The sequence below is a fragment of the Lichenostomus cassidix genome, chromosome 10 (assembly GCF_008360975.1).
Source record: "Lichenostomus cassidix isolate B80296 chromosome 10, HeHo_3.0, whole genome shotgun sequence".
NCBI classification, from domain to species: Eukaryota; Metazoa; Chordata; class Aves; order Passeriformes; family Meliphagidae; genus Lichenostomus; species Lichenostomus cassidix.
In genome coordinates, this window is record NC_139491.1 from 14,936,093 (window position 1) to 14,959,829 (window position 23,737).

The 23,737-nt window shown below is 41.3% G+C and overlaps 2 protein-coding genes across 3 annotated transcripts; both read left to right on the forward strand.

Annotated features, from left to right (window-relative positions):
- The first annotated feature begins 821 nt into the window (after positions 1–821).
- MPHOSPH10 (M-phase phosphoprotein 10) lies at positions 822–7,759 on the forward strand. Its single transcript, XM_085070804.1, has 11 exons — positions 822–984; positions 1,470–2,127; positions 2,941–3,104; positions 3,504–3,675; positions 3,957–4,098; positions 4,507–4,574; positions 5,185–5,322; positions 5,532–5,642; positions 5,875–5,982; positions 6,503–6,733; positions 7,561–7,759. Exons 1-11 carry the CDS (start codon positions 890–892, stop codon positions 7,708–7,710), a joined length of 2,037 nt encoding a protein of 678 aa, XP_084926930.1. The 5' UTR covers positions 822–889; the 3' UTR covers positions 7,711–7,759.
- Positions 7,760–8,171: 412 nt separating this feature from the next.
- FAN1 (FANCD2 and FANCI associated nuclease 1) lies at positions 8,172–22,852 on the forward strand. 2 transcript variants are annotated; one of them, XM_085070807.1, is made up of 14 exons: positions 8,172–8,306; positions 9,648–11,072; positions 13,192–13,332; positions 13,807–14,002; positions 14,315–14,548; positions 15,024–15,155; positions 16,299–16,407; positions 17,117–17,236; positions 17,666–17,830; positions 18,752–18,920; positions 19,588–19,691; positions 21,070–21,264; positions 21,646–21,774; positions 22,612–22,852. In XM_085070807.1, the coding sequence occupies exons 2-14, from the start codon at positions 9,770–9,772 to the stop codon at positions 22,747–22,749; spliced, it is 3,135 nt and encodes a 1,044-aa protein (XP_084926933.1). In that variant the 5' UTR covers positions 8,172–8,306; positions 9,648–9,769; the 3' UTR covers positions 22,750–22,852. The 2 variants fall into 2 exon arrangements, with proteins under 2 accessions (XP_084926933.1, XP_084926934.1); XM_085070808.1 differs by lacking the exon at positions 17,666–17,830.
- Positions 22,853–23,737: the final 885 nt, after the last annotated feature.

Below are 23,737 nucleotides of genomic sequence, written 5' to 3' on the forward strand. Positions count from 1 at the left end.
CACTTTCCAGCCCAGGCTGTGTCTCAGGTGTGTTTCTGATGTTGAGAATTGCAGGTACAGGTCACACAGCTCTGCTGGCTGCTCCACACCATGGTTTTTTGAGTGTGCGAAGTGACAGGGGAGACACAGAAGTGGCATTGCAGGGCATTCTTTTTTCTGCACTGAAAAGGCTTCATGTGTTGGTAGGAAGGAAATATGAAAGCAGCAGATCCAAGGGCAGTACTGAAGGTAGAAGATTGGGCACCGTTTTGGATCAGCTTGCGGAAGGGCTGTGGGTGGCTGGGAACACAGTGGTCTGTGGGTGTAGGGCTTAATTTGACTTTATAAAATAAACCTTAAGGAAACTACATGATGTAAGAGGGGTGTTGAAGAGCAGTGGGCAGTGCTGTGCTGATGGTGAACGGGGGTGTGTGTGTTAGCTTTAGCTTGGAGACACCAGGTAATATTGGGTATTTTGCCCTCAGAATCAGCTGGAAGTGTATGGTTCCAAAATAGCCCTTGTATCTAGGTCAGAGACTCAAAACTGTGAAGTAAGATGACTGTAGCTTCACTATATTTAGAGCAGGTTTCCCCGTGCTGATGCACATCCCAGTCTATAGCAACACCGCGCCCTTCCCAGGGCGGGAAGCACCAGCCATGCCCTGCTTGGGGCTCTGTGAGAACGAGGCGCCTCTGACAGAGGGCCGGGCCCGGAGGCGGGGGTGCTTTGTGTCTGGAGGCGGGAATGCTGTGGCCCCGGAGGCGGGCATGCCATGCTCAGGAGGCGGGGCGGGGCAGAGCTCCGCGGGCGGAACCACTGTGAGCGGAACCTTGGCGGCGGCGGCGGGAGGCGCCCGGAGCGGAGCGCTGTGGCGGAAGCGGCGCTGGGTACCCACGTGTGCGCGGAGCCATGGCGGCGGTGCCGGCGATCCCGGGCATCCAGAGCATCCAGACGTGCCTCAGGGTGGCCGGAGCGGCGGCGGCGCGCCCCGAGTGCTTCCTCAGGTACCGCGGGGTGGCGGGGGGAAGCTTTGGTAGCCCTAGGGAAAAAGCTGGAGGAGACTACCCGGGTGTGAAAGTTGAGGGGTGAGGCGGTGGAGAAGGGTAGTTACCTCTGTGAAGCCTGGGGTCTGGCTCTTGGGTGATTGAGATGTTTTGTGCTGTACTGTTTACTGCCTCCAAATGTCTGGAGCGCTTAAAGACGATCAACGTATTGGAAAATGCAGCTATAGGAAGGTGGAGTATTCTGTCTAGCTGCTTCATACACAAAGTGTAATAAAGCTGAAAGGTTCAGAATTTTGTCTTTTTTTCTATGAAGATGTAGTAGCAGTACTCCAAGAGATGTGTGGAAAGTTAAGCCACAGCAGTAATTGCTGAAAGGTGCTGTTCTGTAGCACCAGAGTACCAAAGCAGATACAAAGAGAGCAGTAGTGTGACCAGGTGATTCACTTAATGGAAGGTGTTAAGCTCTTTTATTTTTCTCCTCTTAGTGTCCAGGATGGTCTGGCTGCCGACTTCAGAGCAATGACAAAGACTCTCTACGATTTGAATAAAGGAAGTAACATAGTTCGTGGGGGTCCTCTAAAAGAGCTGGTGATAGAAAATTTTGATGAAGAACAGATTTGGCAACAACTAGAGCTCCAGAACAATGCAGTTCTCGATTTCTTCAAGAAATCCATTGCAAGGGATGCTGAGGATGAAGATCTTTGCCTTCTCTCAGACCGGGAAGAGGATGGCTCTGATGTGGAGACCAGCAGTGACAAGGAATTGGATGACAACATAATGGAAACAGAAACTGAACAGGAAAATGTTTATACAAAAGATAAAGATAAAACTAAAGCTAAAGAAAAGCAAAGTAAACTCAGAGAAAGCATAGTGCAGGAATCCAGTGAAGAGGATTCTGATATTGACTTTGATATTGAAGAACTGGAGCAACAAGCTAAAAGAGCCAAGGAAACCACACTGAAAAAAAAGGGAAGAAAATCTGTAGTGGATGACAGGTTTTTCAAGCTGGCTGAGATGGAAGCTTTTTTAGAACATGCAGAGAAGGAAAACAAGGAAGAAGAAGAAGAAGATGATGATATTAATTATTTTGAAGACATTATCTCAGATGATGAGGAAGAAGACTCTGAAGAAGCTAAAGGCAAAGTAAGAATATCAGTAAAATAATTTTTTGATATGTCTTTTCCTTTAAATAAAAATCTAATATATGTTAGGATGACTATAAACTGTTTAACTCTGTGTAGGAACTGCCAAGCTAAATTTGATTAGATGACTAATAATTACTTCTGAAGCTTTATTTTAACAATGAGTATCTGGTAAGAAAATTTCGTAGTATAGAAGGACATAGCATCCTCCTATTCCAGTCTCTCCTTAGATGGGCCTTGGGCTTTTACAAAAATAATGGAAAAGATAGTACCCACAAGAAATAAGGGACCTTGAGGAACTTCAGAGTACATGAGCCAGCAAATGAAAAAGATTTGTCACTCAGCATCTGAGTGATCTTAGTGATCTCAGCAATTAGAGATCACTAAGGTGGCTGTTGCAGAGCAAAGGGCTTTTCCCTGGGACATGGTCTTGTAACTCTGATATAACTTAAATTGATGAGAAATTGTTTCAAAAGTAAGTATTTTGTTATTTAATACTACCATACATTCTCACTAGCATGTAAGAAATATAGCCAGGGAATTTGTGTGCATTCCAGCAAGTATTTGGCAGAAATCTACAGCTCCTTGACTTCTGTATGTTTAAGTGGTAGAGAATTGTAAATACCAGTAAAGGAAATCAGTTTTACTGTGATGCCTTAACACAGGTTAATCCATTACTGGTACACAAGTAGTGCACCAGGCACTAAAGATTTTAAAAGACAGGATACCCTTCGATTTCTGTCAGTCTTAACAGTTGTTTATTGTTTGGTTTGGTTTATTGTTTGGTTTTTTTCTTTCCCTCTCACCTTTTTAGCCAAGTAAAAGTTCTAGAGATATGACATACAAAGATTTCTTTGATCCAGTTGATGATGATGATGGTGATGGTGATGATGATTTAGAAGCTAATGGTGTTGAAGATGATCACGAAGAGGAAGCAGACAGTGCTATTGAAGAGCAAAATGAAGAAAGTATGTCTGAGTAAGTAAAATGCAGGTAAAATATCCTTGTAGTTTTACTCTAAAGTAAAGCAGAAAATACTGAGAATGCCAGGCTCACTCTGGTCATAGTTTGCCATTTTCGGTTAACTGTTGTATGTTCATGGTTTGTGTTGTCACCTTATTTAAAATCAGTTTATTTATTTTTTTAATATTGTCCCTTGATATTTATTTAAAAAACAGCATTTATGACCTGTAATTTTAGTTTTTGAAAGTTATTTTCATTATCCAGAAGTTTCCCTAATGCCCTCTACCTTCAGTGGGGTCTTTGAGACCTGTTGCAAACTGTCAGTTTACAAACGTCTGAGGGCTGAAATACCTTCATGTGAAAAATTATAGAGGCTTTTCAACCTTTATTTTATATTAAATGTTATTGTTACAGGTTTGAGGATATGGATGAAATGGTGGAGCACATGAGAAGTAAAGAAGCTTCTAAAAAAGTAACTTTTAGTTTGCCAGATGACAGTGAAACAGAAGATGTAACTGAAGTGCAATTAGAGAAAGGCATTGATCCTGGTGAAATAAAGTCATCTTTTGAGAAGAGACAGGAAAAGGTAATTGTGGTTTGGTTTTCTTTGGGTTTTGTTCATATTTTATGTGGCTAATACTTCAAAACAGTGGCAGGTTTTATTTTTTTTTAACTGATTGTGTCATTTGTTCAGAGTCAAGCAAATATGAAGAGGGTTTGTAAAATTTAAGAAAAACACATGGTTTATCTACATAGATACCTCTGCAATCATATATTCCTTAATGTACTTGAAATAAGTAATAATTTCTTGCTGTGAGTTTACAAGTGAGCTCTGTTTTAAACTTCTTAGGAAATTGTGTTTTCCAGATGAGCAAAAAAATCCAAAGTTTGGAAGAAGCGTTGTTAGAGGAGAAACCTTGGCAGCTTAAAGGAGAAGTGACTGGACAAAAACGTCCTGAGAACAGCCTTTTGGAAGAAACAGTACTTTTTGACCATGCAGTCCGAATGGGTAAGGAGGGGGACAGGGCTTTCCTGACAGCATGGTGCAGACCATGTTGGGTATTCTTCCCTTTGACTTTGCTGAAAACACCTGTGACTGAAGAGCAGGGTAACAGAACACCGAGTTAAACTTCTTGATGTGATTTTGAGGTTGTGCACTTTCACAGTGGAAACTACAGAAAATTACAATACTTTTTGTTAATTTTTAATTTACCTGAAAGTTCATAACTTTGGTGGCAGACCTGGTAGTTTATGAGTCTTACATAATATGACTTACTTATATTTACTTACTTTACCTTCAATTGCTACATTTTTGCGAAGGCTTTACTTTGTTTTTCTGTGGTTTATTCTTCATAGAACAAGAATGCCTTCTTGCAGAGAAACATTAATCTTAAAATTCTTCTCTTTCTCCTTTCAGCACCTGTGATCACAGAAGAAACTACTTTTCAGCTTGAAGATATCATTAAACAGAGAATATTGGATGAGGTTAATATTATCTTACCTGTTCTTCCTTATGTTGTTCATAGATTTGATTCACAAGGCACATTCCAAGGATGAGTTTGAAGCATTTCCAATGTTAGTTGTAGATTTATCTTAATTTCTGCAAGTGGTTGTTTTATTATTTTGTTTTGGTGCACTTCAAAACATGAGTGTGTTCAGATGAAACTGTAAGGGGTTTATTTGGAATATGATGCCAGTCTGTAAGTTCTGGCTTAACTGTAGTGCTCTGAGCATTCTGAACACTGACCAAAACTCAGTTGTTTACTTCATTTTGCTTCAAAACCACTGATAGAAAGTTTGCATCTCACAGTTTGTTGAGCCTTATTGTTAGTTGAATTTAAAAAAATATGTATATATGGGGAAGAGTTTGTAACTTTTTATAGTTTCTGCCCTCATCCTCTAAAAACAAGGATGCAAGCTAGAGCTATAACTTTTTTTTTTTTTTCAAATGAAAGTGTGAAACTTAATGAGTCCTGGGAAGCCACATGTATAAACTAGTTAATGTGCCAGATAAAAAATTGAAAAATGTTCTAAATAAGCTGTAGCTGATATTTGACTGTAGTTGCATTTGGTCATTACTTTATGACTTTCCCAGGCATGGGATGATGTAGTACCAAAAGAAAAACCCAAGGAGGAGGCTTTTGAATACAAGAAACGGATCACTTTGGACCATGAAAAGAGTAAGCTGAGTCTCGCTGAAATCTACGAGCAAGAATACATGAAACTTCACCAGGTAACATAAACAATGCCTTTCCTTTGGGTTTGAAATTCATAGCACATAATCTTTTGCGTTCATTTGTACACTTGCAAAGTGGAAGTACTTTAGTCTTTCAGTGTTTATCTGTGAAACAGTTCTGAATTGTATGTTGTGTTGTTATCAGTCTTGCTAAAGTAAAATAGCTTTGTGAGTGGTGTTGCAGTAACATTGCATCCTTAATGCAGCAAAAGACTGAAGAGGAAGAAAATCCTGAACACAAAGAAATTCAGGAAATGATGGATTCACTCTTCCAGAAGCTGGATGCACTTTGTAACTTCCACTTCACACCCAAACCAGTAAGTGCATAAGTTCCATAAAGTTGGGGGCTTTCTCCCCGTTTTTAAACTGGATACTTTACTTTCAATTTCTAGAATATATTTTAAACATTGATGTTTACTGAGCTCATTATTATTACATATTAAATGCACTGTGATTGCCTCTAAACAAACCCAAATACTTGATATCTTCAGCTGTCTGTCACCTGCTGAGATGGTGTGCTCAGTCCTGAATGTGTCTCCTTATTTCTAGCCGGTGCCAGAAGTTAAAATCGTGTCGAACCTTCCAGCTATAACTGTGGAAGAAGTAGCACCAGTTGCTGTTAGTGACGCTGCTCTCTTAGCACCAGAGGAGATCAAGGTAAATACAAAACGGCATAAAGATCAGAGGAGGATCTGTGTGGTTTTAGAAGGATGTGCTGTCTGTCAGATCAGTGGGAATTCTGCCCCTTCCCATCCTGGTGGGTGGTTCCTCACCTTGTGGACCTTTTTGCCTAGAACTTTAGCATTGGTGGTTTTGGGGGGTGAGGGGTTGGGGTTTTTTTGCCAACTGGAAGGTGCGGAAAGAGTAAATTTTTTTTTTGGCTCCAGTAGGCCATATTATGCTTTGTTCTTGATATTGACTGTTACGTGATGGTCATTGTTGTCTCAACAACATATATGTGTTGGGAAGGGGAAAGCTAAATGGCACTAGAGCAGAGAAATTATCATGTCCTGGATCAATTGTACAAAGCTCATTTCCCAGCTTTTGCCAGTGTTTGGCCTTTACCTTATCCTGAGCTGGCACTTGGAATAATGGAAACATTGAGACAGATTAGGGTTCTGTGAAGTGAGTCTTGTCTTTTGCACTGTTATGGATCTAGAGATCTTGTTCTCTTTAGGAAAAGAACAAAGCTGGTGATGTAAAAACAGATGCAGAAAAGACTCCCACAGACAAAAAACGAGAACTAAGAAGGAAAAAGCTCCGTAAACGTATGAGGCGAAGAGAAAAGGAGAAACGTCAAAAGCTTCTTGAAAAGATGAAACCAGAACAAGGCACAAAACTTAGCAAAAAAGCTGCTGCAGCAAAATTAAAAAAGCTTGCAAAAGAAGGCAAAGCATCTCTGCTCAAGGTAAGACTAAAATCCCAAGGATAGATAATTTTTAGCTAGAGAGAGGAAGGGAAACTTTATCCCAAAGAATTACAAGTATGAGGTTGGAAAAATATGGAAAAGCTGTATAATACAACTACTTTTATATAAAAGTATATAAAAGAATGTAAAAGAAATGATTCTGTGTGAGGTGCTACTTTTATTTTAAAGTTCACAAGGTGATGTTCCTTCAAATATTAAGACATGTTCTTTATTTCCATGCATTTAAGCCATTCCACTTCAAGTGTCATTACTTGAATACACATTGAGTTTTCTATATTCTATATAAGCTTTGAGTTACTTAAACTGTTTCATAATACAATATTCCTATTTAATTTTGTCCTTATTGTGGACCCCTCCCTAAAATCTCATCAGAGTAATACTGTTTCACATGCTATAAAACAGTAAACTTGTGCACCACTTATGATGCCTTTTAAATAAAATTCTAAAAACCTTTGAAATTTTGAAGTATTGGAAACTAATAGGAAAAATAACATCATTACTTCCAGATGTTTGTGCTTACCTTTTCAGAAGGCAAGCAGAACACAAAATGTAGTTCATGATGTGAAAGGATCTGTTCTTGATGCCTGCTCTTACCTGTCATGCTAAATGCTATTTAGAAAGAGAATGCAATCTTTATTTCTTTAGATAGCAGGAGTGGAATAAAAATATGGTGGAAAATATCTTTTGAAAATCAGTTACCAGGTATTTTTAAAATCAAATACCATTATGTGTGAGTAACTAGTAAGTAATACAATGGTACTGTTTGCACAGTTCTTGGTTGTAACAAATATTTTCTCCATTGACAGGATGAAGGTAAAGACAAGGCCTTGAAATCATCCCAGGCCTTCTTTTCTCAGCTACAAGATCAAGTGAGAATGCAAATCAAAGATGCAAGCAAATTAAAGAAGAAACAGAAGAAGGAGAAAGCACTCTCTGTTCATAAACTGAAGTTGTAATTTTTTTAATATATTGCATCTTGTATATATTAAAATGTTTTTTTCTGAATTTGGATAGGTTTTATTGTGTGTTGATCTTTAAAATGCTCTGTGAACTTCTGAGGTGATGTTCAGACAGTTGCTTGTAGATTTGACTTTTATTTTCTACCACAGAACTCTGCTTTATTCCTAAAAGAAAGGTTCTTGCCGTGGGCAGGTATATAACCCTGCACCATACCTGACATGTCCTGTGACTGTACAGTTGCTTTAATCTATAGCCCAAAGCTTTGTGTCTGCTGCTGTATCTATAGCAGGAGTGATTGCATTTATTGAAGAACGTAAGGTGCATCCAGGCATTTAAATTGCAGAAATTTTCGATCTGAGGAGGGCACGGTGTTTACAGTAGACACAGCTCTGCGTGAGGGGTGCGCAGGGCGCCGTGCCATCGGCGCTGCATTGCTCAGGCCTGCCGGCGGGCGGGGCGGCGGGCCTGGCCCGGCCCCTCACGGCACGGCGCGGCTCCACGGCGCCTCACAGCCCCGGCCCGGCCCCTCACGGCGCGGCCTGGCCCTTCAAGGCCCCGCACGGCCCGGGAGCGACGCGCGGCTGTGGTGCCGGTGCGTGGGGAAGGGCGGAAGGCCGGGCCGGGACGGGCGGGCTGCGAGGGGCTCCGGCTGGGCCGCGGGCACAGGCGGCTGAGGGGGTCCCGGCGCGGGGAGGGGCGGCGGTAGCGGGGCGGGCCGGCGAGGGCAGGCACAGATGGATGGCAGCACCGGGAAGGGCCCGGGAACTTGGGCCCGGCCGTCCGGAGCAGCTGGAGCGGCTCCTGAGCCCCGGCAGAGCTCGGCCTGGCTGCACGATGTGCTCGGGCGGCACAGCGACCGTGAGGGTGAGGCTACTGGGCAGCCCCGGGTGTGCTCTGGAAATGGGTGTTTGGCACACTAAATGGCTCTCTGTAGCAAACGAGACAGTGATAAAATGTTCCCAGCGACAGGACGAGGAGCGGTGGCCATAAATTAAAACACAAGAAGTTTCACCTCACCATGAGGAAGAACTTCACACTGAGGGTGGCAGAGCACTGGAAGAGCTGCTCAGGGGGGATGGTGATCTCCCTCTCTGGACACATTCACACAATCATATAATAAACTAGGTTGGGAAAGACATTCGGGATAATCGAGTCCAACCTGTGACCTACCATTACCTTACCAGCCAAACCATGGCACTGAGTGCCTCACCAAGTCTTTTTTTAAACACCTCCAGGGACTCAACCACATCCCTGAGCAGCCCATTCCAATGCTGAACCACTCTTTCTGTGAAGAATTTTTTTTCTGATATCTAGCCTAAACATCCCCTGGCACAGCTTGAGGCTGTATCCTCTTGTCCTGTCACTGGTTGCCTGAGAAGAGGCTGGACCCTGCCTAGCTACAGCCACCTTTTAGGTAGTTGTGGAGAATGATAACGTCCCCCCTGAGCCTCCTTTTCTCCAGGCTGAACAGCCCCAGCTCCCTCAGCTGCTCCTCACAGGGCTTATGTTCCACACGCTTCACCAGCCTTGTAGCCGTTCTCTGCAAAGCCCCTGGATGCATTCCTGTGGTACCTGATCCAGTGACCCTGCCTGGGCAGGGGAGTTGGACTGGATGGTCTCCAGAGGTCCCTTCCAACCCTGACTGTTCCGTGCTTCTGTGAAAATTAGAGGACTTGCCTGTTTAAATTCCAGGTTCACTTGCTGATGTAAATGTGGACTTTGGATTAGTTTTCCATTTATTAAGCCATATAAAGGCAGCTACAGGGCCGCACAATTGTGATGTGCTTCCCTGCCTGGTAAGGCAAGCTAAAGGATGGTAGCATTTTAACAGTTAAGGTTTGCTTCTCTTCTCCACTTTCCTCCTCCTCTGTTCATCTTGGTTGCATATGGTACCCTAGAAGACCACTCATTCAGTATTTCTTTTTTCTTGAAGGCATGTCAGAGCGTTACAGATGGAAAATGCAAAGCCAAGAAAAGTCTTTTAAGTATTACAGAATAAAGAAATATGGCCTGAATGGAGTTGTCTGTACCATGTAATTGCTGTGAAGTTTTGTAATGGCAGAAGCCAGGTCTTCAGGAATCAAAAGATCCCGAATAAGTTTGTCACTCAGTAATAACAAGAAGAAAAAAGAAACAACAAAACAAGTGGAAGTTAAAGGAACGTCATCTATACCTTCAGCATCCTCCTCTATTACTTCCTTTTTTAACAATGTCCCCCCTGCCAAAATTAGCTGTCCCATGTGTGGGCAATTGGTGCCAAGATATGGAATAAATAAGCACATTGATGAAACATGTCAGAGAAACCATGGTGAGGTTGGTGCCATTGATGCTACACTGAATTCTTTTAGGAATAAGAGTCCCCCAGCTGCAAATCTGAGCAATAATTCCAGTACGTATTTTTCAAAAAACCTTGTAAATCTAGAAACAAGTCCTTCCAAAAGTAATGTATTGAAAACAGGAGGGAGTGCAGCACAACAGACTAGTCCTTATTTTAGCAAGCATAGTTCAGCCTTTAGTGTTAAAAATGAATCACAGGCTCAAACAGTTAAAATAGTCTCTTTGGGAAGCTTGTCTTCAAAACTGTCCAGAAGGCGTTGTCTCCAGGGAGAAAAACAGGTCTTGTATGAAGAGATTAACTCTTCACCTCCGGCTGTTCACAGTGCCAGTAGAAGTGCTGCAGCACACGAGGAAGATGATTATGAGATTGATGCTGGGCAGAGTTCTCAGAAAGAAAATCAGCCTTCTGGGAGAGAGCACCAGGAAGAAAATTTTTCAAAGAGGGAACCTGAATTTCAAAATGAAATAATCAAATGTAATCGAGAAGACCTCGTGGATATAGTTCAGGTACCTTTACCAGCTGATAACAGTAATGACAAAAGGTTCCCATCTGGTACAAGGAGCACCAAAACAGAAGGCAGGTCTGAAGGTGTGGTACTTAGCCCTGAAAGATTGGAAACACCTGTAGCCATCCATACTTCAGCACAGCTGACCAGTAATTTGGAAGTCGAGACTCAGCCTCACTCTGAGGTTACTCCAGAGACAGACGTGAACTGTGGGACACAAAATTCCTTTAGCAAGGATGATGAAGAGGTACTTCCTGTGGAAGTTCTTGAAGACTTTAAGAATGACATGAACCGTACTTTGTTAGAAACTGTGGAAAAGGTAGAATTTCAGGATTCCACTGGGGACATTTTAGACAAAATAGATGAGGTTCTCTCTGTGCCCAGCTCTTCTGGTCAGCCATACTACCTCCAGAACTTTTTAGTAGTGCTGCGAGCAGTATTGGAGAATGAAGATGATGTCAGACTATTTAATGAGCAAGACTTGAACATTATAACCAAGTTCTACAAGTTATCAGGTATCTTTTTTTTTTAAATACATTTTTACATTACCTCTCCTAGAGAGAACTGTTACATAGTTTTATGTGAGGAGTGACAAACCTGAGAGAATGGGGGACACATCCTCACACGGCCCTCCCAGCAGCCTGGCTTGCACAGCTGCATGGATCTGAGCTGGCCATGGACACAAGCAGCCAAACCTGGTGTGGGACTGCAAAGCCCATTGGTGCACTCCACCAATGAGAATATTACAGTAATGGCATCCTGGAGCTTGGTGATGCCTTGTTTATGTTGGGATAGTTAAAGGGGGAATATATAAAGAAAGGAAACAACTAAAGTCTTGTTATTGGCTCTCTGAGGGAAGCAGTAGATGCACATCATTCACATCCAAAGATCCAGGGATAAACTCACAGCTGAGCCAGTAATGTATGTAGGTGTTGGCTACTTTGACAAATACTAGAAGAGAGATTCAGGATACACCTTCCCCATTTCCACATTCCCTTCCCTGGATGTGAACAACACTGATCAGTAACAGGAACTTGTTCTTTTAAATAAAGGAAGTGCTTGTTTCTCTTTGGGTGTGATTTCAAAATTCCCCTCTCACAGCAGCTGGGAATACAGAAAGAATTACTGCAAAGTGGTGCTGATAAATCCATGTCTGGACTGGATGTGAGGGTCACAGATAAAACAATCTCTCTTTGCAGGGTAGGAGAGATGCAGCAATTGAGCTGTGAGAAGTGAGTGGATAGCCCTAAGTCAGTAGATAACAAATCCTGGACAACTAACAGATGGATGTCTTTGCCTTCACGAAATACCAGGCAGGATACTTTAAAAGTTCAGGTAGATGAGTTATCTGTCCCATGTTAGAAGTTTCTACCCAAGCAAGTGTTGTCTTTCAGTTATCATAAGATAAAAAAGCCCACACACCCACTTAGTACTATGAAGTTGCTTGATTTCCCAGTATTTGGTTATTTTCTGCTGAAATGCCTATCATTCTTCAGTGAGTTATCTCAAACACAGGGAAGTTTATGAAGCTTATTATGAAATTCTTATTGCAGCCCTACTTTGGTCAGTTCCATGGTCTGCAGAAAAAATGTCTGTGTGTTCAACTTTTTCCTTCCTCCAGAATTATAAAAACTGGGGAAAGACTTCAAAGGAGTCATAACCCCACAGTGAAGATGACAAGCTTATGTGTCTAAATGCAGTTCTCCCAGTGAATTGATCCGGGAAACATTCTATTAAAGAAAAGGCTGAAAAAGTCTTACAAGGATAGGAGAATTGTTAAATAAACATTTAATGTTTATCTGCCATTTCATAAGTGTGTCTAGGTCTGGTAGTGTTTCAGTGTCTTTTTATTAATGATCAGTTTTCAGTTAAGTAGCAGCAGACAGGGGTAAAAAATTTAGAAGCTAATGGGGGTTGAATTAAGTATTCAGAAGGTTGTTGAATGTAGTTACAATAGACAGACTATTTTCAGCTAAAATTTAATAAGCTATTTTGTTGAATTTCAGTATCATTACTATTTAAAGTCTTTTTAAAAGGTACTTTAAGAAAATACTTCCCTGATAAAAATCAAATGAATGTGAGGGTTTTTTTCTCATTGTTTTCAGTAGATATATTAATAAAATTAGGCTTGTCTTTAGAAAAATAAGAATCTGAAGAATGCTGCACAGAGAGGTATTCTGTGATTACGAAATGATTCTGTCAGACTACAACTTCTTTTGTGCCCCAGCATGAAATATTTGGTTATTGAAAGACTATTTAAGAAAGCAAAAAGACCTATTTAGTATCACAATATGCAGAGTTGAAAAATAAAGTTGTCTTTTTCTATAAAACAAATTCTTTATTGAAGAGTAAGCATGTCAAAATGCATTTTAGCAATGTACATTACCTACAAAATGCATTCTAATACTTTTCTACCTACAAAACCTAAAGATTCTAATAAACTTATTAGTTACTTGGAAAGGTAAGTCTTGGTATTTTACCAAGTCTGCTTGTAGAACATGGGGAGATTTAAATGTGTTTTAGAGAGTACCTGCATCCATAACCACCTTCTGGTTAAGGTGGTGATTGTGCATACTACTGTGTTTAGAATTTACTCTTCTTTTTGTCCTTCCCTGCTTTTAATAACATCTGCAGTTTGTGGGCAGAAGTTGTATGTGAGACTTTTTCAACGCAAGCTGAACTGGTTAAAGGTGAACAAAATAGAGTATGGGGAGATAAGTGTGGATTTGTCACCAGTAATTGAAGAACTGGCTAAAGCCCAATTTCTACAAACAGGTAAGGCCAGCATTAATAAATCATTCAAATACTACAAATAAAATCTACAGTTGTGTCATGTTAGAGTTCAGTGCACTACGTGCTTGGCTGTGCCTTGGGAGAACTAGAGGAGCAGGATAGAAGCTTCAGGTGGATGAGTGGTCTTGTAAAAATACAAACAGTGCAAATTAGATAATAGAGAAGACCAGCTTTCCTAAACAGCATTTTTCTTTAGTAACTCAGCAAATTTTTTTAATCTTTGCTGTTGTTTTGAAGTTGTAAAGAGTGTTCTTATTCTGATTATTCCATTCCATCAAGGCAGACCTTAGAAAAGGTCCAGAAGAATTTCAGGGTGAGCTAGATAGAATTGATAATACATTTTTGAAGAACATAAATCATTAGATTAGTACTAGGTTGTATGAATGTACTGAGAGCTGTTGCTCAAATGTATGTGTATAACACAGAGTGAATATATATGGATCATTTTACTTTTAGAATCTGAACTGGAAGACCTGTGTGAAGGGTTGGATTTGCTTTCAGCCCCTGAGCTAAAAACACTGGCAAAGATCTTTCACTTGCCAAACCCAAATGCTCAGAAACAGCAACTTGTGAGTGACTTTTTGAGGTTGTCAAAGCAGCGCTCGATCTTCAGCAGGAGTCAGGCTGGTGTTGGGACAGTGATTTTAAAAAGGTAAATGTTTACAGTTTCATTTTGCAGGTGAATGTAAGTTGTGCATCAAATGACTGAAATCTAGATGCCTTTCAAGAGACGAATGCATTTAGTAAATTTATTAATAAAAAGGGCAATGTTACTTTTCAATTCACAGGGAGTCAGACAGAAGGGTAAATTCTAGACTGTATAGTCTCTCTGCTTCTTTCAAGAAAAATCAGATATATGCATTAATTGGCTTGAAAAAAAATTCTCATACTTCATTCATTATACTTTAGTTTTTACAAGTCACGGTAAAACCGTTTGTTATAATAATTTGATTTGTTCCTCCAGGGTGAAGGACCTGGCTGGAAAATGTGTCAGAGTCTGTAAAGGCCCTCGGGCTGTCTTTTCCCGAATTCTGCTGCTCTTTGCACTGCCTGAGTCGCTGGAGGAGGAAGAAGCTGGCAGTGCTGGGCAAGGCCTGCTCTCCACAGTCCTTAGGGCAAACATGGGGCATATGGTGTTCCCCAGTTACACAGTGAACAGGAAAACACAGGTCTTCCAGGACAGAGATGATCTTATCAGGTAGGGAGAGCTTTGGCAGCTTGGAAATCTGTTCATTTCTAGAACAGCTTTACTGCAGCACTTGTGTAGGCAAATAAGAATTCAGATGTAGAACTCCAGATGTAAATATGTAGAAGTGTTAATTTTGCAATGATTTTAAATGCGTTTTTGTATCCAGGCAGGACTTGTAATTCACTGTGGTTTGCATTTTGAACCAAAGTAGCATATTTATTTGTTCATGATCATCTGATGAAAGCTGTTTCTTCATTTGCTGTGCTGATTCTGAGCTAAACTTAAATTACATTCTCTAGCTGATAAGTAAATTCAAACATAATGTGTCCTGCTACGTTAAACTCTGGTAATCCTACAAGACTAAGAATAAAGATGGCTGCACAAAGACAGTCTTCAATGTCTTTGGAGACTGAAGGAAAAGAATTTATTTCTTTCAACTATAGATGCTTTTTAAGCTTAATTAAGTCGTGTTTTTTTCCCTCAGGTTTGCAACTGCTGTTCATCTGTCAAATGATATAGCCACTGCAACGGTAAATGGGAACTGGGAAGAGGCTAATAATCTCTATTTGTGTGCTAAAGAAGCCTGGAATGAACTGAAAAATCACCCCTCTTTGAGGTAGTGAACTGGAAACTGGCCTAGTGTTCACAGGAAACTGTTAAATGTATTATCTTACCTTGGGTACTTTTCCTTTGGAGAGAGGCTTATCGACTAGTGGTTTTATTTCAGCCTGATAAAGCTAGAGACCTTAATGTTCTTGAAAGCTTGGAACTTCCTGATTGTTTGTTTAACTTTTAAGTTGCAATATGAAAAGACCTTTTTTATAAAATCTTGGGAAAGAATTGGTAGGCAGGGATAAAGCACTAAAACGGTTCTGTTTTATGTGCCAATGCAGGAGAACAAGAGCCTTATTTTCCCCTTGTCATAGTTTTTTTAAATGGCTTTGAAACAAATGGCAATAAGCAGAAATTAAAATTGACTGTGAACAAAAGGATGTTGCAAATGTTATGGGAAAACGTGCTGGGTTATTAATGTCTTTAGATTTCCAAGTGGGTGTCACTCAGGAAATGTTACTGAATATGTGAGAACTGAAATAACAAGTATTGGGTTTGAATCATTCTTCATCAGTGTTTCTTTTAATTATTTTGCTTTCTGGCTTAATAATACACCACACGTTAAAGCCTTATGTTTGGCATTGTTTTCAATTTCATGGCAACTGATTTAAAATAACATTCATAGAGGGTCATTTGTAGGTCTGTTCCATTTTACACTGAAGACAGTGGGAAAATCTATTTTGATTTTACTAAGATATTCAAAGGGCTTGTCCTGAAACATAGAGATGCCTACTGAAAAGATGTTAGTGTTCTTTTATGGCAGGAAATTCCTGTTCTAGACTTTCTTTTGTTTAGCCTTGTGTCTGAAGTTAAACTTCTCACTTAAGAGAATGAGTTGGTAGTAACAAAAGATGATGTAACAAGTTACCGTTTTGCATCTGCTGTAAAACTGATTAACTGATAATTACACTTGTGTTGAAACTAAAATGCATTGGGCAAGTGCAGTTTGCACCTGCTCCCTAAGCCAGGCTATTGCCTTACTTTTGGGTTCTTGACTTTGCAGCTGAGGTGCTCATTTCAGATCAGTTTGGATATATAAGGCTTTTAATTTTTGTAAATGCTTTAGGTATAAGTATTCTTAGTAAAATAATTTTATTAATTTAAAGTGCTGTAATTAAATTAAATCTGAGCTGCTCTTATTTTTCAGCTATCACAGAGTTTTACCTGATTACCTGCGACGTTTCACAGTTGGCTGGGTGTACACAAGAATCCTTTCTCAAGGTGTTGAAATTCTGCAGAGACTTCACAAGTATAAGGTAAAGTGGTGAAGTGAATAGGAGTATGTATTTAATGTAGCATTCTACATAATTTCTGATGTGGCTGGGAAATGGTGGTAATGCTTGCCAGGGCTTGCTACAGTTCTAATAACAGGTTACTTTTAAGGGAAAAGAACTCTTTTTTTCTGCTGCTTGCTTTAGAAAGTTTTAAATTGTTTTCATTTCTCCTTATGCTTTAGAGCATTACCGTATGTAGTGCACCATAAGACTATTGCTGAGATATGCTTGTTCCATTATTTAAATATAGCTGTGTTTTACTAGATTTGGTGATTGCTTTTAAATAGAAAAATCTTGAAAGGGAAGTCCTCTATGGAATCCCTGTCTCAACTCACAGGCTAACATCTCCAAAGGCCTCTGACTTACATGTTAAAGCAAATCAGATTATTCTGAAAAAGACTTCACCTCTACAAAAGGGCAACAAGTAATACTTTGATATTTTTAATATACAATAAGGGATACAGAAAGCATTAAAATACCGGGTTTTTGGCAGCTAACCTTTAAGAAGACATAAAAATATCTCTGTTCTATAGTTTTGAAGACGAATCTGAAATTGGTGTATTGGGTAGTGGAATAAAATGCAGGTTTGGATTGCCGAAAGTTTTTATAGTATTCATTAATTAGAAGGGAAAGTGACAAGCTAACTTGGCTTTGTAACTCAGTTAACCAAGGTGCAATCCCATTGCTACAGGAAGCAGTGCAGCAGCTGCAGAGCCTCCTGGCCCAGGATGTGTATTGTGCTGACAGCAGAGGGAGATGGTGGGATCGGCTGGCTCTGAATTTACATCAGCACTTGAAAAACACCAAGAAGGTATCTTCACAACTGCTGCTGGGAAGCTGGAAACACTGCAGGCATTGTCTGAAAACATTTTTAAAATATAGTTTTTATGGAAAGAGTGGTGGAGTAGAGTCTCCTAAAAATGCAGATATTGGTAGGAATCCCAAGGTCAGACAACCAGTTTCTCTTAAGAAAATGAATACAATTCCTTAATTTTCTACTGAGCAGTAGACATTGAGAGGAATTTTCTTTTTACTGTACTAATGTAAATTTGAATCCAGAAGCCTCCTTGTGGACAATGTTACTCATTGGTTAGAACTTCAGTACATCAGTTAGGGAGGTGGCCCTGTCCTAAATGCTCTTCTTCACACTCACATGTTTGTGCTCCTGAAATGGATTGCTGTCGAGCAGAGAGCTGTGCAGAGGTGTGTGTGACGTGCTGTTTGCCGTGCTGTTTGCCAGGCCGTTGTTTGCATCCAGAGAGGGCTGGCAGACCCGGCCGTGCGCACCGGGCACCGCCTGTCGCTGTGCCAGCGCGCCCTGCGCATCAGAGACTCGCCCAGCTGCAAGCACCTCCGGGGCCTGCTGCAGGACCTGCCCCTCCTCACCGTGCAGGATGTGACACATGTAAGCAAGGCAACACTAGCTCCCGAGCTCTTGTTACTTCTGACAGAGAAAAATAATCTGGGAGACTTGTCACATGCTGTGCACCAGCCTCTGACTGATGTGCTGCAGGAGAAGGAATACAAATGTGTTTCTAAGACAAAAGCCTCTTGTACTCAAATGCTTCTACACTGGTCAGCTTCTTATGTGAAGTTAGTCAGTGGTACACTGATCTAATTTGCATTGCTTTATATGTGTTATGAATGTGATCAGCCATAAACTCCACCAATTTATCAGTAATGCCCTCAGAGCCTTTCTGTCTGAAGAGTCTGATCAGATCAGTGCATTGCCTCTGGTGGCTGCAGGCCAAGCATTCTGTGTGCAAGAAAAAGTAATGGTAACCTTTGCGTGTTGTCAGCATTAGATTAATGGCTAAAAAATGTGAGTGTTCTTTAGGAACCTTTGGGAGTTATGCACTCTAAATATGTGCTGTGCAAATATTCAGTGTGGTGCACTTGCATCACATTAGAATGGATTTTACAAAAATCTTTTCCATATCATTGTAAAGATAATTCTACCTGGGCAAAATCAGAGCAGAGCCTCACATGCTCTCTCAGCCTCCTCACCACATGTCTCTCTACAGCCCTTCTCTGTCTCAGTCCAGAGTCAGTCTCCTCAGTCTTCTGTATTTTTGCTTCTGGTCCTGCATATAGAAAGACTATGTTCCCATCTGCACAGAATTTTTGCTAGACATTTGTTTTCTGAAAATGTGCCAGTTTATGAAAGCTAAACAGGACAATATCACAGGAATGGCTGGTTAAATTTTATTCAGTTGGTTTTTGGGAACAACTCTGTTTCTGATTTTAAGAAAACTGAAAAAGGGTTTTGGGCAAAAGCTTTTTAAATATGATGCTGGAAAGTAACCAAACGTTTTTATATGTTCAGGTTACAATCAGTGGCAAGATGTGTCCTCAGACGGGGATTGGAAAATCTGTATTTCTCATGGAGGATATTGGTGGTGGAGAAGGAGGAGAAGACTGCAGTGTATCCACAGTCATGTGCTCAGTTGAGGAGCTGGCATTAACTCATTACAGGAGGAATGGTTTTGATCAGGGTAACAGTACTGTTGGTTTGGGGATATCTTACAGTAAAATAACTGTGGGAGTAAAGAAACTTTACTGGTTTAGTTAGCTGTCCAGTTTTAGCTGATTTCATTAGACCACTTTTTAGGCTGATTCTGTTTTCTTTGGGCCCAATATGTATATTCTTATACATAATTTCCTTACCAAAATGCTCCAACATGTATTTTCAACCTGACCTGCTTCCTGGCCTTTAGTGATTTGCTGCCTTCATCTACCAAAGGTGGTTTTAGGAAAAACTTGTGGTGTTTTATACAATATACAAGATCTAATTATATACTATACATATATATGTTTTAACATATTACATATTGTTATTATCCACATTAAATATTTTTTCAATGTTAAAAATGTTGTATATTTAAAAATTGTTAGAGTTAGCCCAGTAAGCCTTGTGGGGGCCAGGGCAGGGATGGAAGCTGTGCTGCAGCTGAAGGCCTCTGGCCTGGGAGCAGCAGTCCCTGGGGAATGGGGCAGGAATGAGCTGCATTTGCAGCTGCAGTGGGAATATGTGCTGAGTTCAGCTGGGCATGAACCTGAACATGGCATGTTTCTGCTTTGGCTAGTGATGGTTCAGCACCTCTTCAGATGAGATTGCTGTAGAAATTAATGTTTCCATTTTTATTAAATTCTGCCCTTTAGGTATTCATGGGGAAGGCTCAACGTTTATTACATTGTATGGGATTCTAATGTGGGATATCATTTTCATGGATGATGTACCTGATGTGTTCAGAAATTCCTATCAGGTAATTTTGAAAGGCTTTCTTTGTATAATTTATTTGCCCATTGCTGTAGACACAGTAACAACGTTGAAATCTTATTTGGGATTAGATTAACATTTTATTCTGAGGGATTTTCCAGACAGATCTTGGTGTTTCCTTCATTTTATTATTTGTTATATTTGGTTTATTACCAAGGGCCTCCTCAGTAACTAATTGCTGCATCAGGCTGGATTCACAGTCAGAGGGGGTGGGATTGGTGTAGCTAAATGCTTGTGTCCTGTAGCTGAGCTCCCTGGGGGAGTGTCCTTCATAGGCAGTGGAGAAACACTGCTGTGCCACAGCCTTGTTCATCTTGTCTGAAGATGACACATTCCATCAGAAAAGAAATCTGTTCTTTTCAATAGCCTTATTTTTAAACTCAGGTTTGTTAATACCCTCACCCACCCCACCATTTTTTTGGGATCATCCCTGCTTTTTGAAAAAATAAGGAGCAAGCAAACAACGTTACACAGCCCTCTCCAACAGCTCCCTGTAATGCCCTAAGCTCAATGATTTGAGGTGAATTTGTGGCCTTATTTTTCTTCACCATCTGAAGCAGAAATCCTTGTGGCTGAGCTGAAAAGCACCAGGCTCACGGGCAGGACAGGAAGGAGACAGCTGTAACTCCAAAGGCCATACAAAACCGTGAAATGGAATTCATACAAATAGCTCCTCTTGTTATCCTTATTAATGCAGAGCAAAGCTATCATGGCCCTTAGGTGTAAACAATGAGGAGCTGACAGCTCATACCTGATTCTCTCGGTCATTCCTGGGCTGTATTTTTGTGGGATTATGTGTGGCAGCCGTTTATGAAAGGCTGTTTTCTGAGCACTCTGCATTTACTTTTGAAAAGCTGCCATAGCTCTCAGTGCTGCCTGCTCAGCAGTGGTCAAAGCTGAATTGCTGCAGGGGCTTTTCACACACAGTGTTCAGTGCTGTCCTGGGGCTCTTCCTGTGGGTGCTGGAGGATCAGCCCCAGCTTCATCACGGCTTTGTTCTTTCGCCTCAAACCACTCACTGTGCCTGAGCAGTCTTGATCCCAATTCCAGATCCCAACTGGAATGTTACTGTTCATTTCACTGGGAATGTAGAGTTCTTTGTCTGTTAAAGGAAACCTCTGTCCAGAGTTCAAAACCAACAGAGCACAGGCCGAGAGGTGGCCAGTGTTTGTTTCATTGGGTGTTAAGATGTATGCAAATTTTCCCCATTTAATAAATATGTTTGTGGTGGGCGTGTTCAGGGTAAATCAGCTTGATATTTGACTGACTTTGTAGTTAAGAACAATATGAAGTAGGACACTGTCATTCTGGGAATAGCTACTGTACTGGCAGTTCCTCAGAGCTGTATTTACCTTTTCATCCAGACATCCCCCCTGGATTTATATACGGACAGCTTCTATGAGAACAGGAGGGCTGTCATCGAGGCCAGACTCCAGCAGCTTCACACAGCTTCCTCAGAGGCTCTGGCAAAGTTGGTTGCTGACGTCTGGACCACTCAGGAAGGAAAAGCAGCAGCCCTGGTTAACTGGGGACGTTTTATTTCCCTCCAGCAAGTCCAGGTAAGTAACTCTTGCCCAGCATGGGCACTCCAATTAGCCTTGATATTCAATTACACCTGGACCTACTGTGCTCACAGGTTGTATTGAGGCACTGAGCCATGGCAGATGGAGTGGTGGGAGGGAGGAACCAGGATTAGGGAGATTTGTGCTGAAGGCCCTGCACAGATACTGTTACAATTTTCTCATATGGTCACTTTTCATGCAACAGTAGCTGGGAACACAGCAGGGAAATCAATGTAAAAAACATCTACTTCTGGTTTTTGTTCCAGGAGACTAAACAAATAGCTGAGCTGGGCCATCCAGTATTCTTGAGAGAGTTGGGAAATGCTTCTGCAGGACATTATAAACAACCCCAACCCACTACCAATCCTTCTGTTGCAGAGCCTGGTCTCTTGCCTTGGAGGAACATTCCTGAGCGGTGTTTTCCGGCGGCTTTCCAGAGACCTGCGGCACTGCCGGGGAGGGCTGCCCGACCTGCTCGTGTGGAGCTCCCACAGCCAGCTCTTCAAGGTGTGTGGGGAATGTTCCGTGCTCACTTACCTTCCCTCGTGTCAAACCTTGCACTTGTCAGCCCACACAAGCTGTCATTTCCTGTCGCGGTGGAGTCAGCCCTGCAGCTCGGTGCCCAACCCCCCGCAGCACTGGGTGATGATTGCTGCTCCGGAGCTGTGCTGGAGCTTTAACGGGTGCAGGGAGAACCAGCAACCATCAACACTAGCTAGGGTGGTGGAGAAAAGGTCTTGCATGAAATGTAATGTAAGGTACCTGTTACCAATGTAAAGCACCTGTTACTAATGTAAAGCACCTGTTACCAATCAGCCATACACATTCTGACTTAGCAAACAGTTCTACTGGCACCACCTAGACAAAAACTGGACTGTTTGAGTCTAAAACAACTGTGTCTGCTACAAAAATTGACACTCATGTTTCGTGCCTTGCATGGTAGGGGAATAGGTACTAGAAGACTGTTGGACATCTCATCTATTGGAGCAACTTGTTATATGTTTATGATACAGAGCTGAATAGCAGAAATTAATTATCTGGAACGCCTCAATAAGCTGCTGTCAGTATCAGCTGGGACAGGTGAGGGTTCAGATAATCGATTTTTCAGTATGAGATCTTCATTCACCAGGGCTTCTGTCTGTGTTTTGGTGAATAGTTACTACATAAAATTTCATTCCCTTAAATTTTGAAATATGGGGTAATAACTGAGCACCCACTGGACCTTCCATCATGCTAAAATCTCTATTATTTTCCTTGAACATAACAGCAATAAAAAAATACTTCTTGTGTGGGAGCTAATGTTCATCCAGAGGCACAGTCCTAACCATGCCCCTTTCCTTGCAGCTGGTGGAGGTGAAGGGCCCCAATGACCGCCTGTCTCCCAAGCAGATGCTGTGGCTGAGTGAGCTGCACAAGCTGGGGGCTGCAGTGGAGGTTTGTCATGTGCAGGATATTGGAGGCAAGAGCAAACGCCTCAGCTGACAGAGCTTGGATCATGTGGGTAACTCAGGTGTTCTTAAAGGAATGGGCACCACACACATCACTGCCTGCTGCTGCTGCTTATTAAAAATAGTTTCTTCTAAAATTTTGGTTTCCTGGAACGTTACTGTAGTTCTCTTTAGCACAAAACATTCTAAAATGTAATTTGAGAAGACTGTCAGTATGATCTACTGCTGTCATTTTATGTTCAGAAGAGCAGAGCCCTTCTCTCCACAATTCCTTAGTCTATGAGGTCATCTGGGGGGTTTGGGCAGTGAAGAAGAGGAGCTGCCATCACACTGGAACCCTCTGAGAACATCTCTGCAATACAGAATCTGGGCCATCAGGTCCTGCTCATTTCTGTGGTGCCTGTGTGGCCCAAATTCATTACAGTGGGCAAGTCTCCTTGCAAGGTGTGAGTTCAGCCCCTTGTCAGGCCTGTCAGGACCACTGGTTCTCTGCCTGTCCCCACTTACTACTATATATTTGAATTTTGCACTTGTACATAAACAAATACAGGTGCTCAATGATGGCAGAGAGTTGGGCATAAAGCTTTAATGCTACTCTAATGTGTTGCTATGTATGAAAGGACAATTTATTTAACAGCTCCTTCTGCTGTATCTGTAGTACCTGTATAAAGGGAAATATTTCTGGTAGGAGACAGGAGTTGGTCAGTGCCAAGATGACCACACTCATTAGAGTCAGTTCTACCCCACATAAATTGACAGGTTTGCTCATTCAGAAATACCTCAGTCAGTTGGAACTAAAAAGATTAATTCCCTTTTAAGACACCAAAATCCCATGGGTTTCTCTTAACACATAACCAACATCTTTTCTCGGGAGTCTTCATTCTCATATTGAACAAGTTTCCTGCTATCAGAAATTCTGATTACCATGCAAACCACAGGCACTTTAATAGAATATAGCAAGAAGTAAGATAATTTGCACATCATTTTTATTAATAATCTTCCTGTAGCACAGTGTCCATGCT

What these genes read in the sequence shown, in the direction of transcription:
- MPHOSPH10 (XM_085070804.1), top strand. Translation starts at nt 890, where the DNA reads ATGGCGGCGGTGCCGGCGATCCCGGGCATCCAGAGCATCCAGACGTGC. An exon ending in TTGAGAAGAGACAGGAAAAG is followed by an intron (nt 3,676 to 3,956) that starts GTAATTGTGGTT and finishes TGTGTTTTCCAG; the next exon opens with ATGAGCAAAAAAATCCAAAG. An exon ending in GCAAAGCATCTCTGCTCAAG is followed by an intron (nt 6,734 to 7,560) that starts GTAAGACTAAAA and finishes CTCCATTGACAG; the next exon opens with GATGAAGGTAAAGACAAGGC.
- FAN1 (XM_085070807.1), top strand. Translation starts at nt 9,770, where the DNA reads ATGGCAGAAGCCAGGTCTTCAGGAATCAAAAGATCCCGAATAAGTTTG. An exon ending in TTTCCCTCCAGCAAGTCCAG is followed by an intron (nt 21,265 to 21,645) that starts GTAAGTAACTCT and finishes CTTCTGTTGCAG; the next exon opens with AGCCTGGTCTCTTGCCTTGG. An exon ending in CCCACAGCCAGCTCTTCAAG is followed by an intron (nt 21,775 to 22,611) that starts GTGTGTGGGGAA and finishes CTTTCCTTGCAG; the next exon opens with CTGGTGGAGGTGAAGGGCCC.